Source organism: Aulonocara stuartgranti (assembly GCF_965226115.1).
Source record: "Aulonocara stuartgranti genome assembly, chromosome: 7".
Lineage (NCBI taxonomy): Eukaryota > Metazoa > Chordata > Actinopteri > Cichliformes > Cichlidae > Aulonocara > Aulonocara stuartgranti.
The window spans coordinates 20582790-20598942 of NC_138945.1; the positions used below are offsets into that span (position 1 = coordinate 20582790).

A 16153-nucleotide genomic window follows, 5' to 3' on the forward strand; every position below is an offset into this window, starting at 1 on the left:
GGCTTGCTTCTAGCAGCTCCTCTTATGCCCTGCATGAATGGAGACAACATGACGTCATGTGACTTTGTCTGTGTTAGGGGGTGGGGAGCAACCTCAGCCTCCTCTCCTGCACTGAATCTGTCACAGTGTAGAGAGACAGGAGGAACCATGAGGGCCTTTTTATAATATACATTCTCAGCTCCAGCTCCCCTTTCAGTGTAAAAAATGCATTTGTGTTGTCTGACGAATAAATCTGGCATGGTGCTTACATAATGAAGGATAATTAGTTTAAGCTGCAGCATTCGAGGCTGCCTTTGGTGGCTCTGCCAGATGTATCAAGGACTGGTAGCAGGCCAAAGAGAGTCAGTCTTATTCTGCTGAAAGCCTCTTCGTGCAGTCTGCCAGGTAGGTTATGAGCTATTTGATTTTGCGCACCAATTTTATCACACGTATTGTCATCGATGTTGTATGTTATACCTTGTGATTAGCTTGTCATTGGTATGTTATTTCTGTGCTTTGCTGTGTGGGCTAGAAGAATCATCAGATCAGGATGATTGAGCTCATGTCTGCAGACGTCCTTTGCATTGCAGTCACACCTCATGAATATTTTGTGTGCCGTTAAAAGCTGGGCAGCTGTTTGACCATCAATGCCAGTGCTTTAATGTTTAACAACAAAAACGCAGGCAAGAGTCTCGGTGGCAGCGGCACACAGACCGACAGTTGGGCCTAAACAGAGGCCTGGGCTATTTATACATTTTGTTTCTGTGTGTTATGTATCACTGGGGAAAAAATGTGCAGGATCAGAACATGGACATCAGCGGTGATCCTGTGTTAACATCATTTATTGACTTATATTTGTGTTCTGTAGCGTAAATATATGAACACGGTGCACAAAATCAGAAACTTATTATACGCTCGCGCTCATTTCCTTTTCCTCCATTTCCTCTCCGCCTCCCCCACCTCCCTGTGTTTTTGCCTCCCTCTCTCGCTCTCTTCTTTCTCTGCACCAGCTGCTGCTGTTTCAGAGCCAAAGTGGAGAGTCCTCTCACCACCTCCCCCCACCCCACTCCCTGCACAGGCAGAGACAAAAGGCCTGGTTCGCCCGCTGAATACTCCATCCGTCCCTTCATGCACGGCCGTAGTGGTGGTGGCGAGGGGTTCAGGATAATACGAGGCCTGGGCTGGGACTGAAAGCTAGGACTGACCCAGGGAAGGAGAGTGGGAGGAGGGGGAAGGGAGGGCTGAGGATGGAGGGTGGAAGCTGAAGTGGTTGGGGCTGAGTAAGGGCAGGTGCTGAGGCCTCCAAAGGAAGACTTTTTTCCACTCAATATCTCTCAGAGTGGGAAAAAAAAATCTGAGAAGGGTATGCCAAGTTTACCTTTTCATATGTACATATATATATGCATGACAGTGCATGTCTATGTCCCTGTGCGTCTCTGTGGGGGTGTATGTGGTGGTGGGGATGGCACGCGATTAAATTTTGGGAGGAAGGTGCATGTGCGGCCTGTTTGCCCATGTTTACTTTTGTTTACACTTCCTGTCATTATATCACAGTGATAGGAATAATTCTGTTAGGGGCCACATCAAAGTCTTCAGTTTTCAGAGGGGTTACTATCATGATTGGGGGTAAAGTACTGAGGGATGGGTCTGAGGAACAGGCCAAGGTTGCAGTATAAGATTTGGCTACTATCCTTATTGTTTAAACTTCCTTCTTCTTCTCAGTGCATTAGTAAGCAGCTATCATAAAGACTCATTTGGATGTCATTTTACCATTTAAGTCTTGTTGGCATCTATTGCTTTTTTTTTTCAACATCTGTGTTCAAACCAATCATCATATTCTTCTCCATTATTTGTATTTTTTGGCTTGATTTCAAAGCTGTGCAAGCAACCAGACTAGTGTCCACCTGTGAAATGGTAATAGCTCAATCCTTGTTCTTTTATAAAATCTTTGACAATGTGGACCTGGTTTAGTGAGAATTGTTGCAGTGCTTCCTGGGAGGTGAGCACACTGCTTCTGTCTGCAGCAGAAGGCTTTTATGCTGGGTGACCGGAACCAGCTGAAACCGGTTTGAGGCAGTCAGAGTGCTCACAGGAACAATGCTGTCTCTGTGCTCCATGGGGATAGAGATAGCCTAGGCTGCTTCATGGCAGACCATCACAGCTCAACCATAGCACAAGCACAGACCCCGCTTCTCCTGCTAAATGCTGGCTGGATGTCCGAGCGCTAGCGTGCCGAAGCACAGCTCAGTGTGAGGGGAGCAGTGAGACTTGGGAAGGGACGAGTGCAGTGGGACGTGGCTGGCTGGGAGTCTTGAGAATCTGCAGCCTAGATCCTACCTCACACATACACACACATGCATACACATAGGAGCATGCTTTATCTGTTGTCTGTTTACATGTCTGTGTGCTCGAGTGGTGCAGAGAAGGACGATTTTTACCAAGACCACCATCACTCACCAGATCGCGGGATGTAACCTGAGCCTGTATTCTGGGCCTTTGCCTGGCTGGGAAGAAACAAGACTTTTTTCTTTTTTTTTTCAGGCAGGGTGGGGTGGTGGATGGCTTTTGTGGGTTAGTAGTATTGTGACTTTGTTTGTTTCAGGATGGAAAGAAGGAAGGAAAGAAGGTTTGGCTAGTGGCTGGAGAGGGACGGAGGCAAGAGGGTGAGGAGTTGCTGATTCACTTGCATGTTTCCTCTATTATTTATTAGACTTTAGTACTCTTTTACACATTGTGTCGATTTCAAGTGCTAACAATGCACGTCTATTAAACTGGTGTTGTCAAGATGGGTTCTATGTTGTGTATTTGACATATTTGCCTGCATTTAACCTTCACTTGGTTTCTACGTCAAGCTGTTCTGCCTGTCATGGCTGTGAATAGCTGTTCTTTCCACCAGGCCTTTCTCCCTCTGCTGCAGCTTCACACAGCTCAGCAGCCATTTTTTCCCTCACTGCATATGTTTCCTGCCCTCTCCCCCCATAAGATTTCTCCTTTTCTCTGTCATTTCATCACCAGCGAACAATATGGATTACATGGGGAATTCTTTATTTTGCAATCCAAGTCCAGGTTAAAGGATATGGGTCTGTCTGTGGAACTTTGGCTCCTGTAGATTTGGATGAAACAGCAGCACTGATTCAGCTGCACGTACAAGCAGAGCAGCTTAGCTGTCCCTTTTGTCCCCAACACTCATAACAGGCTACATTCAGACAGGCCCAATCATAGCTAGTTTAAATTGTTTTTGTAATAAAAATAAAGGCTGATTCCTAAAAAATAAAAATGTTCAAAACACAAAACATTTCACCTGACTGCCAAGAATATGTTCCTGATTTGTATTTGATTATGATAAACAGACACATAGTGTTCCTGTTTATATTTAAACAAATTATTTAACTAAGCCAATTTATTGTGAACATTTTATTTCATATTATTCAAGACAAAATTTAGCTGAGCAGTGACAACTGAAAAAGGAAAATCATATATATATATATATATATATATATATATATATATATATATATATATATATATATATATATATATATATATATATATATATATAGTTGAGGCATAATTCCATAATTCAGCAAATTCTTGACGAGAGCTAAAATTGACATAATCAGCACTGTGGTATACTTTAAGTTTATTTCACTTTGACGAAAATATTATTACTGTTTTATTTATTAATTTATTTAATAACAAAGTGCTTTTAATGTCATCACAGCATCACATCTACACACTATGTGGATGGTGTGTTACAACCTGGTGTACCTGTCTAAAACTAGTTAGTGAACTTACTAAGTTATGACAGAAATAGGACTGAATTCTACATATTTATATTTAATGTATGAAGCAAACACAAATATAAATGGAACACATTTTCTTCCGTATCCAATTTTTTAAGACTAGCTTCATGCCATCATTGTATGACTGACCTGATCAGAATTCTTATATACTTGCACACTCTTGTAAACAGAACAATTACAATAGAGTTAAGGGTTGTAGCTCCCAAGACCAGCATAATAAAATGTTTTGATACTTTGTCTTTCTAGGGTGATCACCTCACTGGAACAGGAGCAGGAATATGGGCGATATGAAGACGCCTGACTTTGATGACCTGCTGGCGGCCTTTGACATCCCTGACATGGTGGATCCTAAAGCCGCTATTGAATCTGGCCACCAAGATGACCATGATGGACAGCTCAAGCAAACCAGTGGTGGTGTGACTAACAGTGAGAATGAGGCCCAACACCCCTCAGCAGCACATGATGTAGGTGTTAGTGTCATTGTGAAGAACACACGAAACCTAGACACAAGTGACCATTGTGGGACTGAATCAGAGAGGGGTAGGCATTTCCACTCCCATTCCCGACTCCCTTCTGTTCACAATGGACTTCATAATATTTTGGTGTCCACAATACCAACTGGGGCTCAATACACGAAGAATGGATGTAAAATTCCCAGAGAGGAAGGCCAGAAAATGAACAATGAATCATGTACCTTCAATCAGTTTAGCCCAATTTCCAGCACAGAAGAGTTTGATGATGATGAGAAAATTGAGGTAGAAGACCCAGGAGACAAGCAGGGAGGTCACACAGCTAGGAAAGGGGAGCGGAACTCCAAATCTGCTAAAAGGGAAAGTCTTTCCAAGCCCAAAACAAATGGAGACCAAAAGCCTGATCTTAACAACAATAACAGTGGTACTTTTAGAAGTTGTAAGTTCAAGAATCTCTCTCAGCCAACTTTACCTGAAGGGAAACTTGAGGAAACAATGCCCAAGTCTCATAGCAAAGAGAGCCAAGAAGGTGGGCAGTCATCGGGACTTGGTAATCCATCCAGCCTTTCACAAGTCAAATCCAAATCCTCAACAAAACTTTCATCTTGTATAGCAGCCATAGCTGCTCTAAGTGCCAAGAAAGCTGGTGCTGAAGACTTAGGTACTTTGGATTCTCCTACAACACAACAAGAACCAGCACAGGTCAAAGAAAATTCAAGAGTCCCTGAGAAGCCACAGGATCAGGAATCAGCCATGGAGATTGCAAAGAGACTGCTAACAAGACAACCAGACAGCCCCTCTAGTGTGACTAGTGAACGCAGCAGCAAAGGTTCCCCTGCCTCAAACACAGACACCACCCCAGTTATCCCAAAGGTCAGGATCAAAACAATCAAAACCTCAACTGGACAGATCAAGCGTACAGTCACCCGAGTCCTTCCAGAATTTGATCCTGAGGGTCTGAAAAAAAGAGAGAACAGCACATCTGTCATGACAACCACTAATCCTAGTGCAATTTTTTCAACCACAGTATTAACCACCACAGGGGGACCTTCAATTGAAATAACCAAGCAAATGACAATTAAACCTGTTGCAACAGCATTCCTGCCAGTCTCAGCAGTCAAGACAGCTGGTTCCCAAGTTATCAACCTTAAGCTGGCTAACAACACAACGGTTAAAGCAACAGTCATCCCTGCTGCATCAGTACAAAGTGCCAGCAGTGCTATCTTGAAAGCTGCTAATGCCATCCAACAACAGACTGTCATGGTACCTGCCTCTAGTCTGGCAAATGCCAAACTTGTGCCAAAGACAGTCCATCTTAGTAACCTCAGCCTTTTGCCTCATACAGTGTCCTCTGCTGCCTGTGATTTCCAACACACCTTGTACAAACAGCCCCAACATCAGCAATCACAGCAAGCAAAACAGCAGACAATTCTCACCAGTCAGCAGTCAAAGAAAGTCTCTAGAGTTCAAGTGTTCACTAGTTCTCAAAGCTCTGTGGTGGATGCCTTCAATAAAGTCCTGAGTAGCATGAATCCTGTCCCTGTGTACATCCCAAACCTCTCCCCACCAACCTCAGCCTGTATCTCTCTACCCTCACTTGGCTACAAGTGCTTGGAGTGTGGAGATTCATTTGCTCTTGAGAAGAGCCTGACACAGCACTACGAGCGCCGCAGTGTGCGGATCGAGGTCACCTGCAACCACTGTGCCAAAAGTATAGTGTTCTATAACAAATGCAGCCTCTTGTCTCATGCTAGGGGTCACAAAGACAAAGGGGTGGTTATGCAGTGTTCACACCTAATCCTAAAACCCATCCCTGCAGATCAGATGATTGGTACATCAGCTGCAGGACCACACAGCGTTAATGGCACCACCACTACCACTCAAGCACATGCGCCTGCGGGTCAAATGCAAGACAAGGTATCTGGTGCTGGGAACCAACCTGCAGTGATTTCAGCTCCAAGCAGTGCACCTGTTGTGGCAGCCATGCCGTTGGAGGATGATGCATCAAAGCTCTGCAGGCACAGCTTAAAATGCTTGGAGTGTAACGAAATGTTCCAGGATGACAACTCACTAGCAATGCACTATCAACAAGCATTGGAGCCCAGAAGTCAGGTGTGTATGTAATGCGTAAATCACCACAGGATGTGAGGGAAGCTATTTTTGCCAACTCCGGTCAATTTGACAAAATCTCTACAAAAGCCGCAGAAAATACCATGCTATGAAAACACAAGGCATTCTATATAAAGGGTAGAGTGTATAGTTGACTGTAAATGCCAAGATACATGTAAGGAAGAAATATAAAAATAATTTAATCTGCAGTATATATTAATTTGCATTAATAATATTTTAGTTAAATAACATGATGTATTCTGGAAGCAGTTTTCTAAACATAGTAGGTGAAAAAAGTCAATTTTTTAATGTCTTTTCTTTATCCCATAGAAAACATGCACCATTTGCCAAATGCTTCTCCCAAATCAGTGCAGCTTTTTGTCACACCAGCGGATCCACCAGCACAAATCACCTTACATCTGCCCTGAGTGTGGTGCCAGTTGTCGCTCTGTCCACTTCCAGTCACATGTGACCAAAAACTGTCTGCATTACACTCGGAGAGTCGGCTACTGGTGCGTTAGAACTTTATAAACTTGTTTTTTTGTCTTCTGTTATGCGACATAGTTTTTTCTTTTTCAAAACATGTGCTATTGAGACCCAGATGTTTATGTGCATAGTGTGAAATCTGATTAAAATATGAAGCCACGTTGCACCATGATTTTCTGAAAGTGGCCATACACAGAATAAAATGTGTCTTGTTCTTGCTTTCCATTCAAAGTGGCACTTATAGTGTCATTTCTAATTACAGTTATTAAAACATCTGCAGCTTGACAATCCCATATCCCCAAAAGTGATATTATTCACAACAAAAATTACTGAGAAAAAATTAGACTGTCACAGTTGGAGTCACCCAAGTTACATGCCATTAAAAATAAAAGTTTGTCTTTGAGCAATTACAGTTCAATTATGACCCTGGTCAATCAAATTGTTATTAAAAGAACAGTTGGCCATGAAGGTAAAATCCGCAACGATGTAATACATTTTATTACATTCTTGGCCTCTTGATGATATTTTTACAGTTGATATGACTTGTAATTGCTTATCAATTAAGAGTGCTATCAACTTCATAGACATGACACTATGTGCAAATGCACTTTCAGAACATTTCAATTTTAACTTAAATTCATAAATCAGCTCAATATACAAAAAATTTACTTTTATCCCCAAGACCAGAGGTTAACAATCCCAAAATATAAATGTATTTTCTATTTCTGTGTGACGATATCTGTATTTCTACTTCAATTAGTACTTTAAAATGTGATTATAGAGAGATTTGTCAGGCTGGTCATTTCCCGCTGTTTCCACATACTAGTTATAGCTTCAGTCACATGCATAGTTGGTAACCTCATGTTGACCTCTGGACCCTGGGTTAAAGTTTGAAATCACAAGGTTTTCAGCTCAGCATATATTCTTCCAATTTCACTTTACAACTGTCCCACATCTCAGTTGCTCACAGAATACACACTTTTACTGATGGCTGCCTGGTGGTCCTGGCAACCTGTCTCTAGTCCAGCAGAAATGGGGCTTCAGCTATTGATTTCACATCAACTGCCAGCAACTGCTTTTTTTCCCTCGTGACTAATGGTTGCTAAAGGGTTGCCAGCCAGTCTTTAGGCCTTTGTGACTGGGGCCCAAGTTAACTATCGTGTATTTTAATATTCAATATAAATCTTTATATTTAACTCCTAAAACACATTTATGCATATTTATTCATATATTTTACTATAAACTCAAGAATCAGGTCCAAGTTTGACACGAGTCTTTTGCAGACTAAGGTGCTGGACTTTTGATGGCACAAAGTCAATGACCATTTTGAATTCATATCAGCAAAGTTTCTGTTAGGAGAATGTGCTGAATTGATTCATAAAATGTAATTTGAGTCAATATCTTACCTGTTCTTCCTTTCTCCATTCTTTGTCCCTCCAGCTGTATCCACTGTAGTGTGATCTTTGCTGATGTCGCAACTCTAAAGTCCCACATACAAAGTGCTCACTGTGAGGTCTTCTTTAAATGTCCTCTCTGTCCCATGGCCTTCAAGTCTGCACCGGGAACACACTCACATGCATATACACAGCATCCAGGACTGAAGGCAGGCGAGCCCAAGTAGGTCTTCACATGCTGTATCTATCATCAAAAATATGTAAAATAGAACCTAATTCTGAAAATATTTTTGCAAAAATACAATCATTTGCAAATCACATAAGCCCATATTTTATTCACAATAGATCACAGAAAATGTATCAAATATTTTAACTGACAAAATGTACAATTTTAAGAAAAACATTATCTTATTTTGAATTTGATGGCAGCAACACATCCCAAAAAACTCAGGACACAGCCAAGTTTAACACTTTGTAGAATTACCACTTCTTTTAACAACTGTCTAAAAATATCTGGGAACTGAGGAGACAGTTCTGTGTCTTCTTTGTCTTATTTTTAACTTCATGATGTGGCAAATATTTTTAGCTTGTTAAAGGTCTGGACTGCAGACAGGTCTATTCAGCATCCAGACTCTTCTACTATGAAGTCACACTGTTGTGCATTAGTGCTAATTCCATAGGCACTAATGCATACTATCAGAGATGCGCTGCCAATCAAATGACATCCTCTCTTCTGCAGCATCCATGTTTTCCAATAAGAGTTTTAAGTCCATTGTAAATGAGCAGTGTAGTCTGACAACCTGAAGATCGCAGACATGCAGTATTGAGGTTCAGCCTTGTACTTTGTGCACAGATATTTCTCCAGATTCTCAGAACATTTGATCATATTATGTACTGTAAATACTAAGATATTCAAAAGCCTTTACAATTTTACATTGAGAAACATTAATTAATTCTAAAACTGCTTCACAATTTGTATTTCTTGCAAACAGGTGAACCTTCTGACAAACTCTGCCTTTATAAGATACTTCTTTATACCAAATAATGTTACCAATTTGTTACCTAATTGGTTACAAGATACTCCTCCAGCTTTTTGTTTTAAGGGTTAGGCTTTTCCAGTCTTTTGTCCCCAATGTTGCTGCCATCAAATTCAAAATGAGCCAATATTTATCATGTATTTCCATTTCACACAGATTCCTAACATTTTCAGAGCTGGGTTTTCAAATTAATCTCAGTTATATACCCATATGATAATTGTTTTCATGGTTTACTCATCAACATAAATGTATGTAAGCTTTCTTTGACACAAGCACACGTCAATGTAACCCAATACCCATGTCCAATACCTTTCATTATCTTTGCTGTTTCATCAGTAGTAGGATTTGTGTGTTTTAGATTTGGTGGCTTAGCTTTGGTTTGTTTTTTCCACACAGTAACCTTTCACTTACTTACTTACATCACCCATCATTAACAGTTCTGATGATATATACGCTCAGCAGCAGCTGTCCTTGACCCATTTGGCCTTAATGTCCCTCAAGTTGAATATTTCATACTATATGTAGTGAACTGGCACCAACATTAATTATAAGCATGATGTAAACCCAAAAGTAGCATTTGAACAGCTCCCATCCCTAAATACTTCTCTGTCTGTCTTTCAGGATGATCTATAAATGTTCCATGTGCGATACTGTGTTTACTCTTCAGTCCCTCCTCTACACACACTTTGACCAGCATATAATCAATCATAAAGTTTCAGTGTTTAAATGTCCCGATTGCTCCCTGCACTATGCACAAAAACAGCTCATGTTGGATCATATTAAGGTAGGCAAAAATATATAGTTTGATTTTTGTGCAATAGGATTAATTTTTGTATGAATATTTTTAACTTGAAAGTAAACATTTTACCGTAACTTCCAATTAATCTCATGAGTTGTACTTTAGAAATGTCAGACTGTAGATTTTTTACACTTTTTGCCCACATGGCTCATTTTCAGGCCATACATGGAACCTTGAAGACCACGGAGGGCCCGCCAAACCTGGGGATCAACCTTCCACTGAGCACGAAGCCCACTAATTCTAACAGCACCAACAGCAAGAGCCCCCGTAATAATAACAAAGATGGTAGAAATATCAACGGTCAAAACAAGGGAGAAAAGAAACCTTCAGCTTTGTCAGTAAAGAAAAATAACAGTAACTGTTCAGAAGACTTTAAGAGCCCTCCCAGTTCAGGATACACATGTAAAGACTGCAATAGCCTCTTCAGTTCCAGGGAGCTCTTTGTGGTGCACATGAGGCGAGAACATGGCAAGGTAAATATCTGCCACTCTCATAAGAAAGTTTAAGATTTGCCAAATTATTGTTTTTAAGATTTGCTTAGTGCTGATAAATGAGTTGAGCCAGAAATGGAAAGCATTCACCTTCTTAGTGAAGCACATTGCCACTGCAACCAACATGTTTCAAAAGGGGAAATTTTTAAATTGAAGACAAATGGTCTTCATGGTAGTTACCATTTTCCATGCAAACAACTCCGAACGAGGTTTGCAGTGCAGCATCACATACCTCTTTGCAAGCAGTTTCACCTAGTGACAAAAGGCAACTTCCTGCAACTACATACCACTGGGTGCAGGACTACACCTTTTTCCCTAGCATCCAGTGGTTACTAGGGGCCACTGACCCTAGGTCAGGTGCTTAGGCAATCAATGCCACAGCAACTGCTAGCAACCTCTAGCAACCGCTTGCAGCTGGTAGGGAATACTCATTTTCCATAGCAAATGGTGGTTTCCAGGCAGTTGCCAAACAGTCTCTAGGTCTGTATGATTTAGTCCTCAGATATTCTTCCCTTCCCTCTGCAGATGTTGAAAAAGCACCCCTGTCGACAGTGTGACAAGTCTTTCAGCTCCTCCCACAGCCTTTGCCGACACAATCGTCTAAAACACAAGGGCTTGCGGAAGGTCTACACCTGCCCGTGAGTATCACTTTCTCTGCAACTGTTTGTGTATGCTTACATTTCCTGAGCAAGTCTCACTCTGTAAATGAGCAAAAGTAAGAAATTATTTGTGTCCATGGTCTCCATGACCAACTCACATTTTTTTGTAGGGATTTTACAGGTTTACAAAGTTCAGCATCAGAACAATGCAATGTGCCTTGTACGTAGTAAAGTCTGAAATACTTTTTTAATGTGCTTTTACTTTTTTAAATTGTGATTTTACAGGCACTGCCCAGCTCTCAGTCAGCCCTTTACTAAAAGTGTGTTGCTGGATCAGCACGTTCAACTGATGCATGGAGTTAAAGATGTAGGAGGAAAGACTCATAACATGGAGGCTTTACCTGACAAAGAAAAGGTACTGTGGAACAATTTTAGAAGGAAATCACTTCTTTGTTTTTCATGACATCTCTGAGCTAACTTTCATATAATGTCCTTTACAGAGCCTCAGCCCCAAAAGGAAGACAGAAGATGATGAAGGAGATCCAGGGCTGAACTCCAGGGGCACTATCTCGCAGCCACTGAAGAGGCTTAAGGTGAACATCCTCAAAGTTCACAAGTGTGCTGTCTGCAGCTTCACCACTGAAGATTTTGCTGCGTTCCAAGAGCACATTCCTCAGCACAAGTCTGACGGCTCATCTTACCAGTGTCAAGAGTGCGGCCTGTGCTACACCTCCCACCGCTCACTGGCCCGACACCTCTTTATTGTCCACCGGCTGAAGGAGCCTCAAGGCCTTGGCCGATATAACGGACGGAGCAAGGAAGATGAGGAGAGTCAAAGAGAGAACCAGTTCGATGTTACTGATGAGAACAGCGATGGGACACCAAACACTAAATGTAAGGTGTGTGGGAAGATGTTTGAAACGGAGGGAAACCTGAACACTCACATGAGGACACACGGGATGGCATTCATAAAGGCAAGGAGACTAAATGCAGCGGAAAAGTGAAAGAAAGACACTTTTTACTCATTCCACAATTCAACTTAAACAGCTTGTTAAACCTACAGTACCTCCACTGACTGTGTTTATGTTGTAGGTACATCATGCAAATGCAGTGGTATATAACATGTATACAATACAAACTAAAAAGTGTGTGATATACATCAAAGATCATTTAACGTGTCTGAGGAAATTGAACAAAGTTTCTGGTAAAGATGTTTCTAAAGCCTTACATAGAACTTTTTTAGAAGAGCCTTTTATGTGAAATAGTTTCCATAGTTGTCTTCTTGCTAGGACCAGATAATGTATGGACAATATATTCTAATGGGATTAATCCTCATACAGTCAGCAGTGTTCTAAACTTTCAATGCCCAATGAATGTCTGTCAGAAAAATATATCAAACTGTGGGAAGCTTCAGCTTCCCCATAGCGCAGCTAACTTGATTTGAAATTGTTTTTGAAAATTCACGGAGCCCTTTAAGACTTACCTTCTACAAAAAGACCGCACTTCTTATAACACACCCAGAAGAACACATGTGCAGTAACTTTGAGCTGGAGTAAAAGTAAATATCAAACAATTCAGGACAATCGGTTAAAGAAGCAGCTTAGTGTCATTTGAATTTTCATAAAGTAAGCTGTTAACATATCAACAAAGTTTGGAATATGGAAACATAAATATGTGACGCAGCATACAAAAGCTAGGCGAAGTTGTTGTTTTTTTTCCATTTTATGTTTCCTAAAATTTCCTAAAACTTCTCGATTAACATGCGAAAAAATATATTTATTTATTTTTGATTATTTTCTATGAGGTTTAACTTTAGTAAATGATCAAACATTCAATACAAACTTCACGAAGCATACAAGTAACCGTCAGTCGATTACAATTCACAGGCTAGAGACAGAAAAAATATTCAGCATCACTAAAGGGAAAATTTCGTTGAGTATCTGAGTTGCACTCGTATGCCTGAATTACACTTCTGAGGCAAATCTACGTAGCGCCTGTGTTTCAGAAGGGTTTATGGTTACAACACTCCTGCAGATGCAGATTTAACACAGAAGTATAAATCCCCTGTCAGGCATGTGTAGGGTGACCATATTTTGATTTCCAAAAAAGAGGACACTTGGCTCAATCATGAAGAACTTGCTTAAAGAAACATATTTAAACGGCACCTTCTCTGTGCGGTTATTGAATTGTGAAATAAAATATGCCATATAGGCTTTTACAAGTCAACAAGTGCAAAAAAAAAAAAAAGCCTCTGGAATTAAATAATGGTACAGATAATGGTATGCCTCATCTGCATAGGAAAAATTACCAGTACTGGGTCGGTACGAGGGAAATTTCTTTTGCAGTTCGTCTGAAAAGATGGACATGCGCTTTGGGATCTTTTAAACATCATTAGGTGCGTTGCTGCGCGCTGACTGTCCCGTCTGTGAGTGCAGAACAAGCGCTCACAAAGCAGCAGTTCGGGGATGACGTCACACACATGGGTCCTCTGTCGGAATATAGGAAAACCCGGACATTTTTATCAATCACGAAAATCCCCCCTAACAGAACGTGAAGAGGACATGTCCGGGGAAAAGAGAACGGTTGGTCACCCTAGGCATGTGTGGCTGTGCTGTGTTTGATTTGAACTTGAGCTGAGAGCTTTGATGTGAGGATTTGGGGGTAACATTGCACATTGTTTATATGCAGTTTATTCATCAGAAGCACTTACAGAATCTGTATTTGTCAGACGGTGAAGTTAAGATAAACACTGGCAATATCGTAAAGTCCCTTTCCTGTGCTGCGTCACATATGAGTTCAAAGCTCCCAACTTTACTGATCATAAAGTCAAACTTTACTATATCCTTTAAAGACACTTGTGGGCCAATTTTTTTTGGAAGTATTTTATAAAGGATTGTGATATTTTTTTAAGTTGATGTTTCATTACTGTCTTAATATACTGTAACTGGCAGCTCTTTGAGATTACAATTCACTTAAAATGTTTATTTACCTAAATATTGTAAATATGAGACAAAGCACTTGACTTCCTTTGAACAGCAGTCCTCTTTACAGTATATTAGCGTAATTCTAACAAGAGCACAATAACATTAAAATTGTAAGGACACTAGAGTATCATTTAATTTGCTGCCTTATTGTGTGGATGTGAATCTTTTTTCATTTCATGGTTCTTCAAGTTATGCGATGTTATGTTCACTGACAGGAATTATACTGAAACAAACTTCTGAGACATAAGAAAACGTCTATGAATGTACGCTTGGCTGTAAATAGGCGACAGCCAATTCAGTGAAATAAACACAAGATTGTTGCTCATTGTTTTCTTTGGTCTCAGCCTTTCCCAAACGAAAGCCTCACTTTGTTTGTTGTTGTTGTTGTTGCTTTATAATGACAATAAGACTTGAAATGTCTTGCGCTGTAAAACTGCATGCGAGAACCAGTCTGTTGATTAGAATGTGTCTTGCTGCCACTGCTGCCATTTTTAAACATTTCTGATGCTTGTAAACAAAATTGTTCTAAATGTTAATAAATGATGTCTGTTACACAGGAGACATCACCTCTTCACTGGGGAAGAAATCCTGTCATGATCATCCTGATGTACCTGATTCTGCTTAATATTACTATTAAGACTAATGTCTAACAGCCAGATTGATATAATTGTACTCAATGATAAAAACAAGTAGTTCTCTGATGAGCCACGCTCCCAGTAATACTTAAGAGTCAGGTGAAAAAGAAGGAAACTTTTAGCCACTTTTAGCAGAAATAAGTTTAGGGCAATCATTTTCTGCATGCCTTTATCAGTCTCTCACTTTGTTGTGGAAACATTCTGGCTCACGCTTGTTTCACAGTTCTCTTAAGGTCCCACTACAGCATTTCAATCTGCTTGACATCTGAGGTTTGACTTTGCCATTAAAATAACTTTATTCTTTCCTTTTCAGTCATTCTGCTGTTGATCTGCTGATTTGTTTGGGACCATTGTCCTATTGTGTGACACAGTTTGGGGCAGGCTTTAGCTTTCAGACAGACGCCCTCACATTTGCCTCTAGAATACTTTGGTACACAGAGGAGCTGATGGTCAACTCAGTGACTGTAAGAAGTCCATGTCCTGTGGCTAGAACACAAGCCCAAATCATCACTCCTCCACCACCGTGCCTGATAGTTGATATTGGGTGTTTGTGCTGATTTGCTGAGTTTGGTTTTTGCATCATGTCCAAACATCTCCACTTTGTTCTTGTCTCTCCAAAGGGCATTGCTCCATCAGATGCAAGAGTCAGCTATTCTGCAGTGTTCTTTTTATATAGAGACGGACTTTCTCGGACAGCCCGTCTAAACATACTCTTTTAGTCTTTTTCTAATTGTACTGTCATGAACTTTAACATTTAACATTCTAACTGAGCCTTCTTTTTTGCATGACTATACGTGTTACATCATGTTTTTGTTTAAAAATATAAAAATTTCAACAATTTCATCACTTATTTCAACACTAAATCCAGTAGCTATCAATGCAAAAGAATCACTGACATTTAGAAAAGTTTCACTCTGCAGTTCCCCTCGGCTTTTGCTTCATTTTTAGTATGTTGTGGCACTTTGTTATGGTTTGACTTCCTGCTACATAAATTAAGAAAAACTATTCTTTTACTTTTATTGATTGCCCTCCTTTGATGAAGCCACAAAATGTGTGTTCCGTGACAAGAACACAAAATTGTTATTTTTTTAGCCCAGTGTGACAATTCAAAATCCTCTAAATCAGCATGAAAAACATAAAATAAACATAAATAACCACACTGCACTGTTATCTTTTAGAATTAAATAACCCAGTAATGACTATGAGTATCTTGCAGCACATGGCTAACAAGTGCCGCTAATGCCCAGTATTGCATAGCTCTAAAGGTACCAGTTAGCTGCAATGTAAAAACAGAAAGAAATGTCTATTATTTATTAAAAACTCTCCTTTTCTCTATAGATTCTAATGCTGCACTGTCAGTGACAAAA

At 40.3% G+C, this 16153-nt stretch overlaps 1 protein-coding gene across 4 annotated transcripts; it reads left to right on the plus strand.

Annotated features, from left to right (window-relative positions):
- The first annotated feature begins 159 nt into the window (after positions 1-159).
- On the plus strand, positions 160-14751 carry znf532 (zinc finger protein 532). Of its 4 annotated transcripts, XM_082539660.1 has the most exons (11): positions 160-384; positions 990-1342; positions 2582-2642; positions 4029-6364; positions 6692-6873; positions 8288-8464; positions 9900-10062; positions 10236-10550; positions 11094-11206; positions 11453-11582; positions 11668-14751. In XM_082539660.1, exons 4-11 carry the CDS (start codon positions 4061-4063, stop codon positions 12169-12171), a joined length of 3888 nt encoding a protein of 1295 aa, XP_082395786.1. In that variant the 5' UTR covers positions 160-384; positions 990-1342; positions 2582-2642; positions 4029-4060; the 3' UTR covers positions 12172-14751. The 4 variants fall into 4 exon arrangements, with proteins under 4 accessions (XP_082395786.1, XP_082395788.1, XP_082395787.1 ...); XM_082539662.1 differs by lacking the exon at positions 2582-2642; XM_082539661.1 differs by lacking the exon at positions 160-384 and having other exon boundaries at positions 933-1342.
- Positions 14752-16153: the final 1402 nt, after the last annotated feature.